At 43.9% G+C, this 18,687-nt stretch overlaps 2 protein-coding genes across 2 annotated transcripts in view; one reads left to right on the forward strand and one right to left on the reverse strand.

Moving 5' to 3' along the window:
* LOC134899942 (prostaglandin reductase 1-like) overlaps window positions 1-3,751 on the forward strand; it is a 147,667-nt gene extending 143,916 nt beyond the window's left edge. The window contains exon 10 of the mRNA XM_063914210.1: window positions 2,563-3,751. Coding sequence (XP_063770280.1) covers window positions 2,563-2,676 — 114 coding nt within the window. The 3' untranslated portion in view covers window positions 2,677-3,751. The remainder of the gene's footprint in view (window positions 1-2,562) is intronic.
* Window positions 3,752-9,674: 5,923 nt separating this feature from the next.
* Window positions 9,675-18,687, reverse strand: part of LOC134923200 (thioredoxin-like) — an 81,740-nt gene continuing 72,727 nt past the window's right edge. The window contains exons 4-5 of the mRNA XM_063920733.1: window positions 14,190-14,255; window positions 9,675-9,997 (exon numbers count right to left, since the gene is read on the reverse strand). Of these exons, the coding sequence (XP_063776803.1) occupies window positions 9,929-9,997; window positions 14,190-14,255 (135 nt within the window). The 3' untranslated portion in view covers window positions 9,675-9,928. The remainder of the gene's footprint in view (window positions 9,998-14,189; window positions 14,256-18,687) is intronic.

Here is an 18,687-nt window from a genome sequence, read left to right on the forward strand (position 1 = left end):
TATTATACTCAGGACATTGAAACCTTTAAAACTTTACTTGGCAAACAAAAAAATGGGGAACTTCTTGGCATTTCACTACAAGCTACTTTTTCAGAAAACTTGCCCCAACTGTTTTCCAAGCTGCAAGCTGATCTACAGTAACTTCCTGGAAACACCTGGAAACAACATGTGGCTAGGCAGGAGGGTTCAGTATGATTTACTGGTGGACGGGATGCCTGCTGTCAATATCCCGACAGCGGCATCCCGCCCGCCAGAATGCCGGCAGGAGTGCAAGTGCAAAGAGTCCCCTTGCATGCTCGCTGCACTCTCCACACTGCGAGATTGGTGGCACGCTGCGTTCGCCACAGGATCTATTCCCACTCTATGGGTGTCGTGGACAGCAGCAAGTGGGAATAGTCCTGTTGCACCGGGATTTCATCTGGCGGCACCCAGACAGCCGGCAAATTAAATGCATCCCAGGCAGGATTGTAGCTGCAAACAGTACAAATTAACATTCTCCCCAAATGTCTACGGTGCAGATGAACTAAAGTATGCCTGTAACATAACAGTAGTTGATTGGCTGGTACTTTATCTCTCTCCACTTTATCACTCTCCAAGGTTTAGTATATCTCCCCCATATATCTTTTCCAATCTTCTAGTGGAAGTCCCGGTTATCCTCTTAATTAGAGTTCAACAGACCCTCATTCATTTTATTTGGAATAGCCCCCTGAGGCTATCCTCCAACATTTTCAAGAAACCTAAATCCAGAGGTGAAAGACGGCGTACACATGGCGTATTTTACCTTTCTGTGTGGCTCTTCACATGCGATTTTTAGCAGAAGCAGGATTGAGATGGCTGCGGCTGTCAAACTGTATGACAAGTAGCGGTGCTGGCAACTTGAAGCACATCGCTTCCGGCGTCAGCTACCTGTCTCCCTCCTCTCACCTTCCCTCTGCCTGCATCTGTATGACGGCAGCAGCACAAGCAGCATGAAGTGGCTCTTCAGTCACCAATTCACCCAGCGCTGATCTCCCGTGGATGTACCACACTCCACCCTCTCTCCCCGCCCTCCTGCGGGCATATGTATAAGAGGCGTTACTACTAGAGATGTGATACTACTACTGTGGCTATTATGTGTGGCACTACTACTGTGGACATTAGTGTAAGGGGCACTACTACTATGGGCATTATGTGTTGCACTACTACTGTAAATGGTATGTGTAAGGGCCGCTACTGCTGTGGGCGTTATGTGTATAAGGTACACAGTGGCGTAACAAGTCAGGTGTCACCTGGGTGTCACCCTCGGAAGGAGTGACACCAAAGTGCCCGCTCTTTTGCAGTGACAGGAGCTGGGTGATATTCTCCTGCAGCACTCAACTCCTCTCACACATTTAGAGCTGGCACACACATAGACCAGTCTCCGGGGGCAGCCAGCATCTATGGGGATGCTGGACACGCCCTTGGAGTGATGCAATGAATATCTCAATGAGGCCACACACCCCTTCTATTAGGCCACGACCCTTTTCGAGCGGTCATGCATCCGGTGCGGGGGGAGTAATGCAGAGTGCATACCAGGTGTCACCATACCCGGTGGCGCCTCTGAATGGACACTACTGTGGGCATAGTGTATAAGGGGTACTAATGTATAGCGTGACGTGTATAAAGGGTACTGCTGTGTAGTGTAACGTGACCAGGGGGCACTATTGTGTGATTTAATGTGAATAAGGGGTACTACATTGTTTTATAACGTGAATAATGGAAACTACTATGTGGCGTAATATGAATCAGGGACACTATGTGTTTTGAAATGTGAATATGATTTTGCTACTGTGTGGTGTAATTTGAACTATTGTCTGGCCCTGCCCCTTCCATGTGAGACCACACCCATTTGCATGTTTCGAAGTGCGCTGTCCCTTTATTACATGGGAGGGAGGGTGCAAATTTATCGTTTGCAGGGGGGTGCCAAACAGAAGGGATGGTTTGTTGCTGAGCTGGGCCCCCTTGCTCTCCTTAGTGGCCATGCTTCCCCCAACACCGGGTATCTATCACTGCCGCAACTCAAACCGTAGCCCCGGGCAGGCGTGGACAGAGAGATTACAGTCTCGCCGCATGAAGCTGTTGCTCAGCTTGCATGGAGCTACTGTCACAGGGGTGAAAGTGATAGTAAAACTGCAGGTGGAGCTTCTAACCTGCTGGATGTACAGTACTTGCTGCTAGTGCTGACTGCAAAAATTGACTCACGAGACGATGATGTCATCATCTCATGAGATCCCAGAAGTGGCACTACGACTGGAAGTGGCTGTGAGGGACATCCACGACAAGTGACAAACAGCCAGGTGACACATACATACAGCCCTCCTCTCAATGGAGCGACATGTCGCTCGCACGCCCACTGATTTATAATAAAGAAAAAAAATTACACCCCTCCAAAAAAAAAGGCTACTGGTGTACTCTGGCCTGGGCCCCCTGGCATGCCCGAGCCTGGGTAATCTGTACCCCCTTCTCTCAGCACCACTGATAATATATATAAGCTGTCATGTTGACACCGCAATAGTTAATATTGAGTTCATTGTTTTTTCACAGGGGAAGCTTAAGTACCATGAGCACATCACCAGGGGCTTTGACAACATGCCCTCTGCATTTATCGGGATGCTGAAAGGAGACAACATTGGAAAAGCCATCATAACTGCTAAATAAGGATCTAGCCTGCTTTACTTTCCTACTGAGAGTGGCTGAAATAAGCTCTGTGTGTTATTATGCAGCGGGATACTGATGTTCTATATTGTATCTAGTCATTTTATATTTTTGTAATATGTAAATTGCATTTCAAATATATTTTATGCGCTGTAATGTTGGGGTCAATTAGTGACCAAATTGGATGAAGTCATTTAATGAATTAATACACTGAATAATTAAACCTCTCTGTCACCCACTAAGGGGAATGTGGGCAGTCCATGATTTAATAAAATAGGAGAGGGACGTTTTTTTTTTTTTTGTGGAGAATTAGATACATTTAATTGTGTAAGCAAAGCAAACTATTTTCCTATGTTTACCAGTAGAAGAAATATAGTTACAAATGTATTTGTGCTGTAAAAACACCAACAACGAATTAAAAATAGAGATGAGCGGGTTCGGGTTTTACCCGGTTTTACTCGGATTTACTCGGTTCTCAAAACTACATCTTATTGGCTATCCAAAACACGAGACATCCGTGAGCCAATAAGATGCCGTTTTGAGAACCGAGTAAATCCGAGTAAAACCGAACCCGCTCATCTCTAATTAAAAAGAATTCCTATAGCTGGAATACAGCTGAAACCACCCCCAAAAAACATCCCAATATAATTGGCAGTGCTGTCCCAGTAATTCAGTGTTTTACGTTCTGAGTTGGATCCATGGCTTGCCTAAAGTGTATTCCAAAAAGTATGTCCAGATCTGTATGAGACAAGAAGACAATGTATGAGATATTGGGCTGTATTTACAAAGTGGCGATTTGTATAAGCAACAGCTCTTTGGCGTGTTTCAGGTGAAAATGTAAAGCCCTGCATGCTGTACATTTAATGTGAGTGCCATTTTTCACATAAAACCCCCTAGAAGCTGATGCTTATAAAAGCCGCCACTTTGAAAATATAGCCCAGTAAGTTTTTCATAATCTACAGTTTTTCCCTCCTCACTATATTAGAAGATGTGGTATGGCACAATGACTTACAATGAATGATAATTCATATTTGTTCACATGCATTCTTGAAATAAAGGTTCTACATATTTTGCATCATCTACTGAAAGGGTCTTTAATACATGACCAGAGTTATTTATGAGACCAATATTAACATTTGTGTATAGACAGAGCCGTGCTAGTCGTGGCTCCGTCTGTGCGAGAGTGTCTCTGGCTGGGCACGCGCACCTGTGTAGGAGACACATTCCATTCACTAGAATGGGAGAAAGTCTCCAAAGGAGATGCTCAGAACTGACGGATGGATCTCCTAGACACGCCGGGAGTGCACTCCTGCGATGGAGCCGCCTCAGATGAGCTTTTCTGAATTTAGATTTAAAGTCCCTACACACTGGGCGATGTTAGCGATTTTATCGACTAACGATATTATCAATAGTCAATTTTTTCCAATGATTTTTGCCAACACAGTGGATGATATCGATGGATAATTTGGACGATATGAGAGTACATGCATCTATATTATCCAAAATTACTTGCACATATAAATGAGGATAGATCAACAATGAACGATCGCGGGGCCGCATATCGTTCATCGTTGATGCATACACACTGACCGATATGAACAATCTATCATTCATCTTTGAACAATATCATTCATATCGATCATCGTTATCGCCAAGTGTGTAGGGCCCATTAGAGTAACTTTTCTACATTTGTGATTCTGTATAAGTTGATTTTATGTTTTGCATAAAGAAAGGGGGGTCATTTTCTAACTGATAAATAAGTTGGTTAGATGGAGAGGGACTTCAGGAAAAAATGGAATGTCTCTATTTCACTGAAATCCACAGAATTTTTATTAAGCCATCCTTGATTTTGTCTACTTTGCTACGCAATCCCACATTTTTTTTTTTTTATTTAAACATACTGTACATTGGAAAACAGAGAAGTGCTAGAACAAAGAGATATACAGTATATCGGGTTAAGGAAAAATTAGCAACGCATTAAAAAATATAAAATAAATGCTATGTCATCTACATAGGAGACTCGGGACTATGGAGGTTATTCACAGTTTTAGCAAACCAAAAAAGTTTGCAATTGGGCAAACAAATATGTGCACAGAGAGTTAGATTTGGGTAGGGTGTGTTCAAACTGAAATTTAAATTGCCAGTGTTTACTGTACCATGAATAGAAACAATATAACCCACCCAAATATAAATCTCTCTGCACATGTTACTTCTTCCACACCAGCAGTGCAACATGGTTTTGCCCAAGTGCTTACTTTTTTGGTTTACGATCCACTCTGAGTAAAGTAACCCCCTATATTCACTGTGTGGCAGGGTTTTAAAAGCTTCCATATTTCAGCAGTTTTACCAGCTGAATTTAAAATGGTAATATTAATATTAGTAACTTTGTATTCAATATTATCGCCATTTAACACTCACGGACAAAACGGCTGAAATCCAGACAGCTTTGAAAACCCACTGTTTAGTAAATTTAGCACCTGGTCTACAGAGTTTTGATTGCAGGCATTCTAACTAAAATCCCATTTATCTTGCCAATGGTTCCTGCCTGTAAGCAGCTCACAATTTAACTGTCTTCAACTATGCACAGGGCTGAATTTGCAGTGATGCCTCCTACTGTACATACTACATACATCCTATGTACTGTCCTCCCAGGTGCTAGTGGATGTCTTTCAGAATAAGCTTTATAATTACATATGGTAAGTCTCCCAAAATCCATGATTGAATGGACTAGATGGGATTGGCAGTGTTGTCAGATATGTTTTGTGCAATAATGCGTGTGGCTCAGAGTCACTTAAAGGCAAGTTAGCCTAATATACCTTTGCCAAGGTGTAGTGTAAGAAAATTCAATATGAATTTAATCTTCTGCTTCTGGGAGACACCCAAAGGCAAGTTGGACATGACCATTGTGGGAGGGCAAATCACATCATCGCTTCTGCTCTCTTCACCCATTACCTTCCCACTCCTGAACAAGATGGCAGGTAAGCACAATCTTCTGAACCACGAGGTGGCAGGTAAGCACAACCTTCTGAACCACGAGATGGCAGGTAAGCACAATCTTCTGAACCACGAGATGGCAGGTAAGACAATCTTCTGAACCACGAGATGGCAGGTAAGCACAATCTTCTGAACCACGAGATGGCAGGTAAGCACAACCTTCTGAACCACGAGATGGCAGGTAAGCACAACCTTCTGAACCACGAGATGGCAGGTAAGCACAACCTTCTGAACCACGAGATGGCAGGTAAGCACAACCTTCTGAACCACAAGATGGCAGGTAAGCACAACCTTCTGAACCACGAGATGGCAGGTAAGCACAATCTTTTGAACCACGAGATGGCAGGTAAGCACAACCTTCTGAACCACGAGATGGCAGGTAAGCACAACCTTCTGAACCACGAGATGGCAGGTAAGCACAACCTTCTGAACCACGAGATGGCAGGTAAGCACAACCTTCTGAACCACGAGATGGCAGGTAAGCACAACCTTCTGAACCATGAGATGGCAGGTAAGCACAATCTTCTGATTTTAATAGCTTTTGCCCAGTAGCCCCAGGTAACACCAGTGATAACCCTGACAGCAGAAATATTTGGCAACTATCATCTGCAAATGCCTACTGGTGTGAATTGCCAAGTATTATGAATGTACAACTAACATTAGCATTAGTTAACAGCCAGCCACAAACATAGAATTTTCCAACCTAAAAACCACTGCTCATGCTCCATGGCTATAGAGCTGTAATTACACTTTTCGGTGTTCTGAGCCAGAAAGAAAATTTGGTGCCCCACCATCACCCCCTATCCCATAATTTTTCCAACAGGGACATAAGGTGCAATGCTTTATGGGGAAGGGACATTACAAAATTGATCCCAGGTAAAGCCCACGCTATGATGCCCCTTTTCACGTTTTCTTATATTTTTATATATATGTACTAGCTGTTTCACCCATTATTCATACGGGAGTTTGAGTTTCACGGTTGTACATATACTTGAGTGTTAAAAATTTGGTAAATCTATAGAAATTTACATTTGAGACGTCTTAATGTAAGTAAATATTAATCCATGGTTCTTGGCGTTACCTGAGGAGCACCCTAGCAGATACGGTAAAAGGTAACAGGATAATTTTTTGTAGTTTATTAAATTCTACACACCAGAGTTACAATCCAACTTTGGATCCGATTGTCCGTTTTGGCGTTATCGCTCATGCAACGCAAGCCACACATCAGTAATGATGTCATTATGTCAACCCCTTTTCATCCCGTCAGGGGAGGTTTATTAAGTAAAATTGTAATTATATCGTTTTCCTTTTTCCTACCTGAAGAATACCTATGTTAAATTTCAGCTTCCTAACATATAGGGAAGTAAGAGAATTAGTGATCAGTCAGTCAGTCAGTCAGTGAGTGAGGGCTTTTGTATTTATATATATATATATATATATATATATATATATGGATTATACACACACATTTAGAGACCACTGAAAGAAAATGGGGTTGGACACAAATACTCTTTATACCGCATTCATGCACTTAACTTGAGTGCTCGCTTTTATTCAGTTAAGGCCAGTACTGACGGGGAGATTTCCCCAGAGATGTGTGCTGAGTGATCTATCAGTGACCGCTCAGCACACATCTCTCCCCCCGCTGAGCACAGCGCGTTGTGTGCTGAGCGAGGGGGGGTGGGCCGCTCATTTCACCCAGCAGGTGAAATGAGCGATGTGCTAGATTGTGCCTGCATGCAGGTCAGTCTAGCATGGCGATAGTGATGTGCGGGACCGCGCATCGCTATCGCTGTAGGGGATACACACGGAAAGATCCGTGCTTAACTTCTAAGCAATCTAGTCAGATTGCTTAGAATTTAAGCACTGATCTCTCCATGTGTACCCCCCTTTACAATTCCCTTTATTAAATAACACATTTCAAGATACTGTCATACCCAGGATTCAGACCTATAACCTGTGACATTCTAGTCAAACACCCTACTCTTTGATCTATTTGATCCAGCATAAAAACTTTGAGAATTCTAACAATATGAAGCTACTTGTACTTTGTAAAAAATAATTAGCATTACAATTAAGCAGATCTTTGTAGTGTGCAGCCTCATATCCAACCTCTTGCAGCCACACATGCAATGCTGATAATTTTTTTCACAAAGTACAAGATAAGCTTCAAATAGTTAAAATTCTCTAACTTAGAATTCTCTAGTTTTCTATGCAAGGGCTGACTGCAATGCCACATGCAATGGGTTCGAATCCTAGGTATGTCAACATATTGAAATGTAATAAAGCACAGTGTGACTGAATGACAAAGAGCTATCAAGTTAAGTTCATAGGAGAAAGGGGCAGTCATGAATTGTTGGGCTTCAAAAAGGGGGGGGGGGGCTGCAAGTGAATGTAATTAAAACAGATAATTGACAAGTGCCGCCAACAGCGCCCCCTATCCTGCAGCGTTATGTTCGGTGCACACTCTGCACACACCTAGTTACGGCCCTGATGGGCTAGCAGGGGCGGCTTGGGACGCCGGATCACTTTCCGGTTAGCTGGTCCCAACGTCCCCTCAGTGGCCTTCACTCACCCGTGTTGGGACGGCTGCCACGATCGGCAGCATTGGGAGGCCACGCATGCGCAGGAGCATAAGCTTCTGATGTGCCACGCTACCTCCCGGCTCCTGTCTCTCTCCACTTACAGGCGAGGAGGTCGCCACCGCTGTAACTGTGTCATGGGACTGGGTTGCGGCGTCTCACTGCAGCGCAGGCTGTGTCAGCCTGCGCTGCATGTAGGAAAATAGAGGAGGGCCCCAGGGAGAGAAGTACGGCCGGTGCCTGCCTCAGCCCACCCACCACGGTGAACAAGTGCCACCCTCTCACAGCTCTCCCCCCCTCACTCATATTCCCACACATAGCCCTACCCTCCTCACAGCTCCACCACCTCACAGCCCTACCCTCCTCACACAGAACCCCCCCACAGCTCCCCTCCCACTCAGATCCCCACTCACAGCTTCCCCCCCTCCCACAGCTCTGCGTCTTACCACTCAGATCCCCCAACACACCTCTCTCCCTCTTACACTGCTCTTCAACTCCGTTAGATCCCCCCCTCATAGAGCTCTCCCCTTCTCACACAGACCCCCCCTCCCATGCACACTGCTCTGCCTCACCTCTGCACTCAGATCGCACCAAACAGCTCTCTTTCCGTATGTAACGCATTGCTAAATATATTTACAGGAAGGGATGAGAGGGTCTTACACACATGGATGGGATGGTAATGATATCCCAGCGGACGGGATGCCGACTGTCAATATACCAACAGTGACACGCCGGTCACCAACCAGAGTACCAGCAAGGTGAGCGTAACGGGTCCCCTCGCAGGCTCGCTGCGCTCGCCACAGGTTTCATTCCCACTCAATGGGTGTCGTGGAGACCCACAAGTGGGAATCGCCCTGGCGAGCACTGTCGGCATTCCCGGCTGTTGGGATTTTGGCGTTGTGATATTTACTACATGCCACATGGATATATCAGCATACAGTACATCCCCTTGCACATACAGTAGTGGCCCGTGTTAGTTGCAGAGGGGGTCAGATGAATAGTATTTTTTTTTTTAAGGGGGTGGCCATGCCTCTCCTTATTTTGCCACACCCTATCAGTACTTCGATCCATATCTGCTCTCCCCAGCCCTGACCCCACTCCCTATTTAGGGCTGCTTCCAGAGAGTTCCCGGGCTGGTTTTGTGTTCTTACCCCCAGGTTAATATTTTATAGTCAGTCACTGGGGACAGAGCTCAGACTGTGCGCTGTGGTTACTCAGTGCTGGCTAGACTACACTTTGTAGGTTGCACTCCTTCTGGCAGCTGGACTGCTAATTGGTTTTTTTTTTGGCTCAATACAAGTCTATCTGCAAATAAATAATAATACAAAGAAATAAACATGTTCTTTATTGTGTAGACAAAATTTTGAGATTTTACTAGAAAGCAATTTACTTAGACATAACAACCAAATGATCCCTTAACAGTGCTCAAATAATTTGGAGTGGTTGAAAGGGGTAATAAAAAAAATAGGAAGGCTGGATATAAAATATTAGGAATACTTTTAAGTAAACAATGAACATCTGTACATTTTGTTAAAGCCAAAGAGATGTGTCTAATTAAAGAATTTTACAATAATCAAATCAAGTTTCCCTATCCCTACTGAAGTGTGTCAGCCGGCCTAAGATCTCCTCTATCCAGACATGGTCACTTATTTGAAACTGAAGCACTTGTAGGAACTGACTCACTTGAACCTCAGTTCTTCAACCATTTGCTTTAGATGGTTCATATTTCCACCTTGAAAGTTGTACACCTAGAATGAAGCAAATGAATAATGTCAGTACCTATAAGTGACAGGTGTGAAATTGTGCTTTAGTAATAAATACATTTACTCTGTCTTTTAGGAAAGACTTTGTAACAGTTTCAAACACATTTATATGTAAATTTAAATATAGAGATCAATTTTTTAATGTATTGTATGTGTCGAGGCAGCTACAATTTTAGCTGTCCCATGATGCCGAAACTATCATTGTCACAGCTAATTAGTCTACCCTGTTGGAAGGGGGGTACACACGGAGCAATAATCTAAGCAATCTGACTAGATTGCTTAGATTTTCAGCAAGATCGCTCCGTGTGTAGCCCTAACAGCGATAGCGATGCGCAGCCCCGCGCATCGCTATCGCTGGTGCTAGATTGGTCTGCATGCAGGCCAATCTAGCGGGTCGCTGGGTGAAATGAGCGCCCCCCCCCCCCACACACACACACTCAGCACACATCGCGCTGTGCTGTGCGCCGGGGGAGATGTGTGCTGAGCGGTTCGCTCAGCACACATCTCTCCCGCATCGGGCCGTGAGTACTGGCCTTTAGTGCACTTGTGTGAACTTAGGGCTTAATTCAGAACTGATCACTAGCAGGCGATTTTTGCACTGCTGTGATCAGATAGTCGCCGCCCATAAGGGAGTGTATTTTTGCTTTGCAAGTGTGTGAACGCATGTGTAGCAGAGCTGTACAAACAGATTTTGTGTAGTCTCTGCACAGCCGAGGACTTACTCAGCCGCTGCGATCACTTCAGCCTGTTCAGGACCGGAACCCATTGATGTCAGACACCCGCCCTGCAACCGCTTGGACACGCCTGCGTTTTTCCAAACACTCCCAGAAAACGGTCAGTTGCCACCCACAAACACCTTCTTCCTGTCAATCTCCTTGCGAACACCCATGAGAATGCATCTTTTGCACAAAGTGCATACGCATGCGCAGTTTAGACCTGATAGCCTGCTGTACGAAAACGCAGCCTAGCGGTCAGGTCTGAATTACCCCCTTAGTGCACAGTGAGGGCCAGCGGAGGGTTCTGAATGGATCCTTCTTTGCAATCCAGCCCTAGGATGGAACAGGACTCAGCATGCAGTTTTCAAATGTGTGCCCCTTATTTCTATAAGGTATGTAGAAGATATCTGTGATTTTTTTTTTGCTAAAAACATGCTAAGGGGCAATAATGTATGATGAATAGGGCGCTTAGGGGAAACTACTGTAGATCTGTTAGTAGTAGAAATGCCAGTATAAAAACATAATATAGGGGGTCATTCCGAGTGAATCGCATGTAGCAACTTTTTGCTACTCGTGCGCTCAACTAGACGCCACCTATGGGGGAGTGTATTTTAGCATAGCAGGGCTGCGATCGCTTGTGCAGCCCTGCTATACTAAAAAAGTTTTGTGCAGAACAACACTAGCCCTGCAGTTTCTTACCCTGTGCGATGGTTCCAGCGATGAAGGTCCCGGAATTGACGTCAGACATCCGCCCTCCAAACGCCTGGACATGCCTGCGTTCAGATCTCCACGCCCTGAGAACGGTGAGTATCCACCCCGGAACGCCTCCCCGCTGTCAATCCTCTTGCGATCATCGCCGGGCAACGACGCGCATGCGCATTGCGGGCACCACACATGCACAGTTCCGACCCATTCGCACCGCAGCGAAGAACCGCTGCATGCGAACGGGTCGGAATGACCCCCATAGTTTCCACACCAAAGGGCTTTGCACCTGAGCTGGTCCATCTAAGCATGTCACATATAATTGTGTCTCAGTACGCTACAGTACTTCTCCAAATAAATGTTATCTCATAATGCCCAGAGAATACATATTAAGAATTGCATCTGAGAGACAGAAAAGGAGGAATTTTATTATGTGGTTTATCAATATTCACTACATTAAGAAATTTACAGGGAAAAAAATGCTTAGGATAAAAACTATAAAACCTGGAACTGCCTCTCACAATTAGAAACATTTGGAAACTATTCTAATATGCTTAGTTATTTCACACTGAAACTGAAATTACCGGGTGAAGCAGTTCTACCCGGTAATTTCATGAACACGGGTCCTTTTTCTGTGGAATTTACCAGGGTCGGAGACACTGGAATTTCAACCTGGGTTGACTCTTTCACACAGACAAAATACCTGTGTTGATCTGCAAATTACCGGGTCGAAATTCTCGACGCGATAATTTGCTTGTCTGTGTGAAAGGGGGGGTCAGACAGAGCCCAGTAACATGACACGGCACTTAAATGCAAGGTAATTGCAGGGTTTTCTGTCTGAAAGTGGTACTAGTAAGGAAACAAAACATGCTTCCAAGATTCAGAACAACAGTAAGAAGAAAGTATTGCCCCTCTATCCATGCCAGAAGGTTGGGAGCTATGTCACATCCACTGTTGCTCTACATAGCAGCATTAACTATGCTGTTTTTAGAGGAGGAAAAGGAGACAGGGGGGTTCCAGCACTTTGGAAATACTGGACTCCCCCCCCCCCCCCCCCCGGTGATGAGTGACCTACTTTTCATTTGTCCTGATTTACATCACAAACAGTTTAGAAGTAAAAGAAGCTAAGACAGCTGTCAGATGCCCCCCTGGTGCATGCTGGTCATAGCAGTAAGCCTGATTTGAATGCCAGTAGAATAATATCTGTTCCTCCTGATTTCACCAGTGATGGTGCACCACTTCTGGGTAAATGAAACAAATGGTTGAACCAAGTTAAGCTGCATACCCACTAGACAACATCGCTCGTTCATATCGTACAGTGTCGTCACGCAGCGGCTGGCCGTGCATGCGGCTCCTGGACAACAGTCCAGATAGAGCATGCATACACTGCCGACAGGGAGGATCGTTGCCGACTTGCGGGGTGGCGCATCAATTGTCGCTGGCGGCATACACACTTGCCAAGAAAATGAGCGACATTGCACCTTTAAAGAGACATGTTTTCTTACAGGGCCTGATTGTGAGATGGACACAATGGTGATATTCATGTAAGTTGTCAATGTTTTTCTTCCTCCTTCTAGTATAGTATCTCCCGCATCACTGTGACCCTCCCGGCACCTCCTATCTGTACTTCCTTCTTTTAGTAACTCCAGCTAGCTGAAGTCTATTTCGATGTTTTGTTAAGTTTTGTATTTTTTGTCCAGGAAGCATGTATTAGGCCTACATTTGTAGCATTGGTAGATTCAGTGTAACTGTTCGAACAGCAGCAGGAAATTTCACCCACATTCTGGGATTCTCCTCTATTTGGGTATTAAGTGGAGGCTGTTAGAGGCACTGGATTATGAGGAAGGGCTTACTAGGTTAGATATATTTACACTCGAAAAGAGACGGCTGAGAGGGGACATTATTAATATTTACAAATATATAACAGGACAATACAAGGATCTATCAGATTTATTTATTGAAAAATCTCTGCACAGGACATGTGGACGCTGTCTGAGGTTATAGGAGAAAAAATGTCCTACCCAACAAAGGAAAGGGTTCTTCACAGTAAGGGCAGTAAGGATTTGGAATTTACTGCCTGAGAATGTAGTTATGGTGGACTAAGTCAATATGTTTAAAATGGATTAGATCAGTGGTTCTCAAACTCGGTCCTCAGGACCCCACACAGTGCATGTTTTGCAGGTAACCCAGCAAGTACACAGGTGTATTAATAATCACTGACACATTTTAAAAGGTCCGCAGGTGGAGTTAATTATTTCACTTGTGATTCTGTGAGGAGACCTGCAAAACATGCACTGTGTGGGGTCCTGAGGACCGAGTTTGTGAGAACCTGTGGATTAGATACATTCCTAACTGAAATAAATATACAAGGTTATAGCATTAAAAGTGAGTGCATTTTAGAAAATGCATGATTTATAGTGTTAGTTAGACTTAGTAATTCAACTTCATCTAAGTCAGTATAGTTAAAATAGTATTAAATATGGATTAGGGTAAGAATATATTGAAAAAGGTTGAACTAGATGGACATTTTGTCATTTTTCAACTATGTATGTTACTATGTTACTATTGGTCCAGTGCACTCCATAATATGGAAAAAAAAAACATTGCTGAGGATGGTAAGCATAGTTTTCATCCAAAATTAAGGAACATTTATAAAGATAAAAACTCGGTAGCCCTAGATAACAATTAGTTTTCATTAGATGACAGGTAAATGAATGCATTTTTGGCTAATAAATTATGGAATACTTTAATGAACATACCACTTGGTAATTTTTGTAAAAAAGAAAAGCTGGAACTCCACTGATCTTAAAATGCTCCACAAATTCCTACAAAATAAAACATAATTTTAGGTACAGAGTATAGTATTCTAATATAATAGAACAAATCTCTAAATCCACTCAAAATTAAATAAAATTCATCAACTGTAATAACAAATAAGTCAAATAACATGTCTCTGCATACAGAGTGTATTCCTCCTCACATAAGCCTGTGATATTATATCAGGAAAAACATCTCTAATAACCTCAAAGGACCTTCAGGATGCCGAATTCATATGGTTATTTTAAGTATACGGGTTGGTGTTATCCTGGGATTACCATACTGTGTTACCGCTAGCTCTCTTTACTGATACTCGCTGCTCTTTCCAGCATGTGCATGGTCCTGACCTTCACCTTCTCCCATGAGGATGTACCCTTCTTCTCATACGATACTTTAGCCGTGTCCACCTGCTCCCGACGCATTTCAACCTCACAATGGGTCTTTATCAAGGCACAGGTGGATATGGTAATACACTCATTTATACGGATTGCTGAACAAGTATGCTTATTCCAAGGTAAAACATACAGATTCCATGGCCATTTTAAAACACAAAAGCTCTTTTTACACACTTTAGTACAATGTAATGAAAATAACTAAAATATATGCAGTCTCATAATTTATAAATAAAGAGTGAAAGAAACACAATATGGCAAAAGCAGGAAACATTAAGGAAAACATTTTAATTCAAACGCTTCATTCAATCCTTTTAGCTGAAGGGAGACCAGTTCATATAACCAGCACATTTCTGCCCATGCCAAGGCTGCGGCTGTGTCATTTCTTTTACAATTCCTCTTAATATATTATCTAGCTTTAAAGCTTAGAATGTTATTAATGGAACATGCATGTTCACTCTTAAAATACGCTGATAAACAGTGGTTCTCATAACCTTTCCAGATGTTTTTCAAATGCTCACCAAAGGCGGACTTTAAATGGTTTGCGTGTTCTCCCAAATTTTTAAGATTGGGAGCTCATTTATATATTACTGTGGCGGTATCCCTTAAACATTTTTTATAACTGCAATTTTTTTTTTAACACAGGGCCAAATTCAGACCTGTTCACTTGCTAGGGGTTTTTGCATTCGCATAGTCGTCGCCCATAGGGGAGTGTATTTTTGATTTGCAAGTGTGCGAACGCAAGTGTAGCAGAGCTGTACAAACAAATTTTGTGCAGTCTCTGCGCAGCCCAGGACTTACTCAGCCGCTGCGATCACTTCAGCCTCTTCAGGGCCGGAATTGATGTCAGACACCCGCCCTGCAAAAGCTTGGACACACCTGCATTTTTCCAAACATTCCCAGAAACGGTCACTTGACACCCACAAACGCCTCCTCCCTGTCAGTCTCCTTGCAAACGCCTGTGCAAATGGATTTTTCGCACAAACCCATCGCTGAGCGGTGATCCGCTTTGAACCCGTGTGACAAACCTGCGCATTGCGGTGCATACACATGCGCAGTTTATCCCTGATCGTTGGCTGTACAAAAACGCAGCCTAGCGATCAGGTCTGAATTAGGCCCACAGGGCCTAATTCAGCATGGGTTGTAGTTGTGCAAAAAATTGCACAACTATAACCCTTTACACCAACATGTGGGGGGACGCCCAGCACAGGGCAAGACTGCCCGGCATGCTGGGTCCTGCCCCCTGCTAACATGCAAGTGCATGATTAGGACTGACCTCTGCCATTGCAGACGGAGGGCCACCATTTTTTGGGTCGCAGTGGCTGCGTGTGACATGATGCAGCCACAGCGGCCAGCCCCACAAATGGACCAGACATGCCTGTGTTGTCCGGACTACACCCCCCAAACGGTGCATCGACACCGCCAACAAAATGCGCCATCAACGCCCCGTCACCGCCCCCAGACAGGGAAATGCAGTTTAAGACCTTGCGCATGTGCATACCAGCATACGTGCATGCGCACATGTGCTGAAATCGCTTCATAGCGATTTTAGCACAGTTGCAATTCAGGCTGAATCACCCCGACAGTCCAGTGTTTTTTTAAAATACCCTAAACATTTTTATAATCCTTACTAAACCTAGTTACAAAAGCACATGGAAATCTTAGTTTTTTTTCTAACCTGTTTTTACTAACAAAGGGGGTCATTCTGACCTAAACACTTGCTGCATTTCTGCGCAGCGTTCAGTTCAGAACTGCGCATGCACTGGCACCACAGCACTCCGTCGCATGGCTGACAGGCGACGGCTGTCGTTGCCTAGCGATCGCCTCTGCCTGATTGACAGGCAGCGATGAGTAACTCCCGGTCAGCCGCAGGAGCTGCGCTGGCTGGGAGTTACTCTGCATGTACAAAAGCATCGCCGCTGTGCGATGCTTTTGTACTTGTGCGGGGGGGGGGGCTGACATGCGGGTCGGACTAGCCCTGTGCTGGGCGTCCCCCCGCGTGTCAGGGTAGATGATCGTAGCTGTGCTAAATTTAGCACAGCTACGATCAGGTCGGAATGGCACCCAAGGTTTCTCTATCTATCTTAGCTACATCTGCTAATGTTGTTTCCAAATGATTCAACTTATATTCTTTGTCTAAATATAGTTTTTTTAATATCAGAAACCTGTTTATTATACACCGTCTCATCCAAACAATTTCCTTTAATCCATCCTCTATGATGTATTTGGTTAAAATGTAGATTTTTTTGTGAAACTTAGGGGGTGATTCAGACCTGATCGTAGATGTGATAAAATTAGCACATCTACGATCAGTTTCTCTGACATGTGGGGGGACGCCCAGCACAGGGTTAGTCCGCCCCGCATGTCAGGCCCTATTCCCCCTTCCCCCGCATAGGTGCAAAAGCATCGCACGGTGGCGATGCTTTTGCACCCGCCACGTAGCTCCCTGCCTGCGCAGCCTAGCTGCACTGGCAGGCGGCTCCCCGCCACTTTCTGGGTTGCAGTGGCTGTGTGTGACCTCATGCAGTCGCCATGGCTCGCCCCCGCAACAGTCTGGACACGCCTGCGTTGTCTGGACCGTGCTCCACCAATGGCGATCTAACGGCGTTGGCACACCCCCTCTTGCCCCACAACCACCTCTGTCTATCAGGCAGAGGCGATCGTATCAGTGAGATGCTTTCGCATCTAACAGGGTGCACACACATAGTGCGCCCACTGCGCAAGTGCACTCCAGAAAGGGCTTCAGGCTGTGATCGCTGTGTAGCAGCAATCAGGTCTGAATTAGGCCTTTAGTTTTTTTCTACCGCTACCTCTATTGTATCTGAGTTCTCTTTGTAGAAACATTTCTTTAACGACATCTTTCTTAAAAACGTATGTGTGTCAACAAATAAATCAAAGGAATTAGCAGAGTTAGACGACACAAATTGAGTCCTCTACTTAATAACAAAAAAACACAATATTGCATACACAGGTGCCTCCCCACTAATTAGTGCGCAGGCACATGTATATGCAATCAGGCGCTAGTGTCTACAGAGAGAATGATGGTTTAATGAAGGCACAGGCTGCTGCACCCAATTATAAGGATAACTGCATTCCTTATGATAAACAAAAATAATAATAATAATTACAGGGAAATAACTCCCTGTAAAAAAGGAAGCGATGCCTATGCTAATCAAAAGAGACAACTTAATATCAAAATGTAAAAACTCTATATTTATATAATATTTCTTTCATTCATAAAAATTGTATCTAATGCAGCAGCATACAATAAAATACATTAAATCAACACATGATCAACATCATTTTAAATTTCATTGAGGCTCATAATTAATATGGATTTTTAATCCCACTTAATAAAACATGTTCACTGGTAACTTGATGGATCGTAGCATACATTTACTTCTATCCAATATATATTGCCAATTCTTCAATATCCAGTAGATTGAATATAGGACAACTTGAGACAACTTAATGGAACTCTCTATACTCATAAGTCCCAATTCCGATTTGAATCCTATTTTAAATGTGTGCACACATAGATGAAATGTCGTGGTAATTACCATACAATTTGCCCTTTCCAGCACCTCCGGATAAATGGTGCTTGTATTAATCCAGAATCAGGCTCCATATGCTGGTGCTCTGCCCGGCATGCAGAATATCTGGAGTCGCCTCTTTTGCGTCTCACTCAGATCACTCACAGTGTTTGGGTTCCCTCTTCTGGTGGTTGACCCATATTGCTGATACACTGGATGACTGCTCCGTAATAAAAGCTGGTATATTTCAACAATTACAGGGGTGATGATCACAGGCTCAGTCACTACAAAAATGTGTTTCTCCGCCTTATAATCACCTCAGCGGCTTCCTCAATTTGACTTTGTATTCTCCAGATATTCTGCATGCCGGGCAGAGCACACATCTTAAATAAAATATGTTAATCATGTGTTGATTTAATGTATTTTATTGTATGCTGCAGCATTATATACAATTTTTATGAATAAAATAAATATTATATAAATATAGAGTTTTTAAATCTTGATATTGAGTTGTC

The sequence above is a fragment of the Pseudophryne corroboree genome, chromosome 1, assembly GCF_028390025.1.
Source record: "Pseudophryne corroboree isolate aPseCor3 chromosome 1, aPseCor3.hap2, whole genome shotgun sequence".
Lineage (NCBI taxonomy): Eukaryota > Metazoa > Chordata > Amphibia > Anura > Myobatrachidae > Pseudophryne > Pseudophryne corroboree.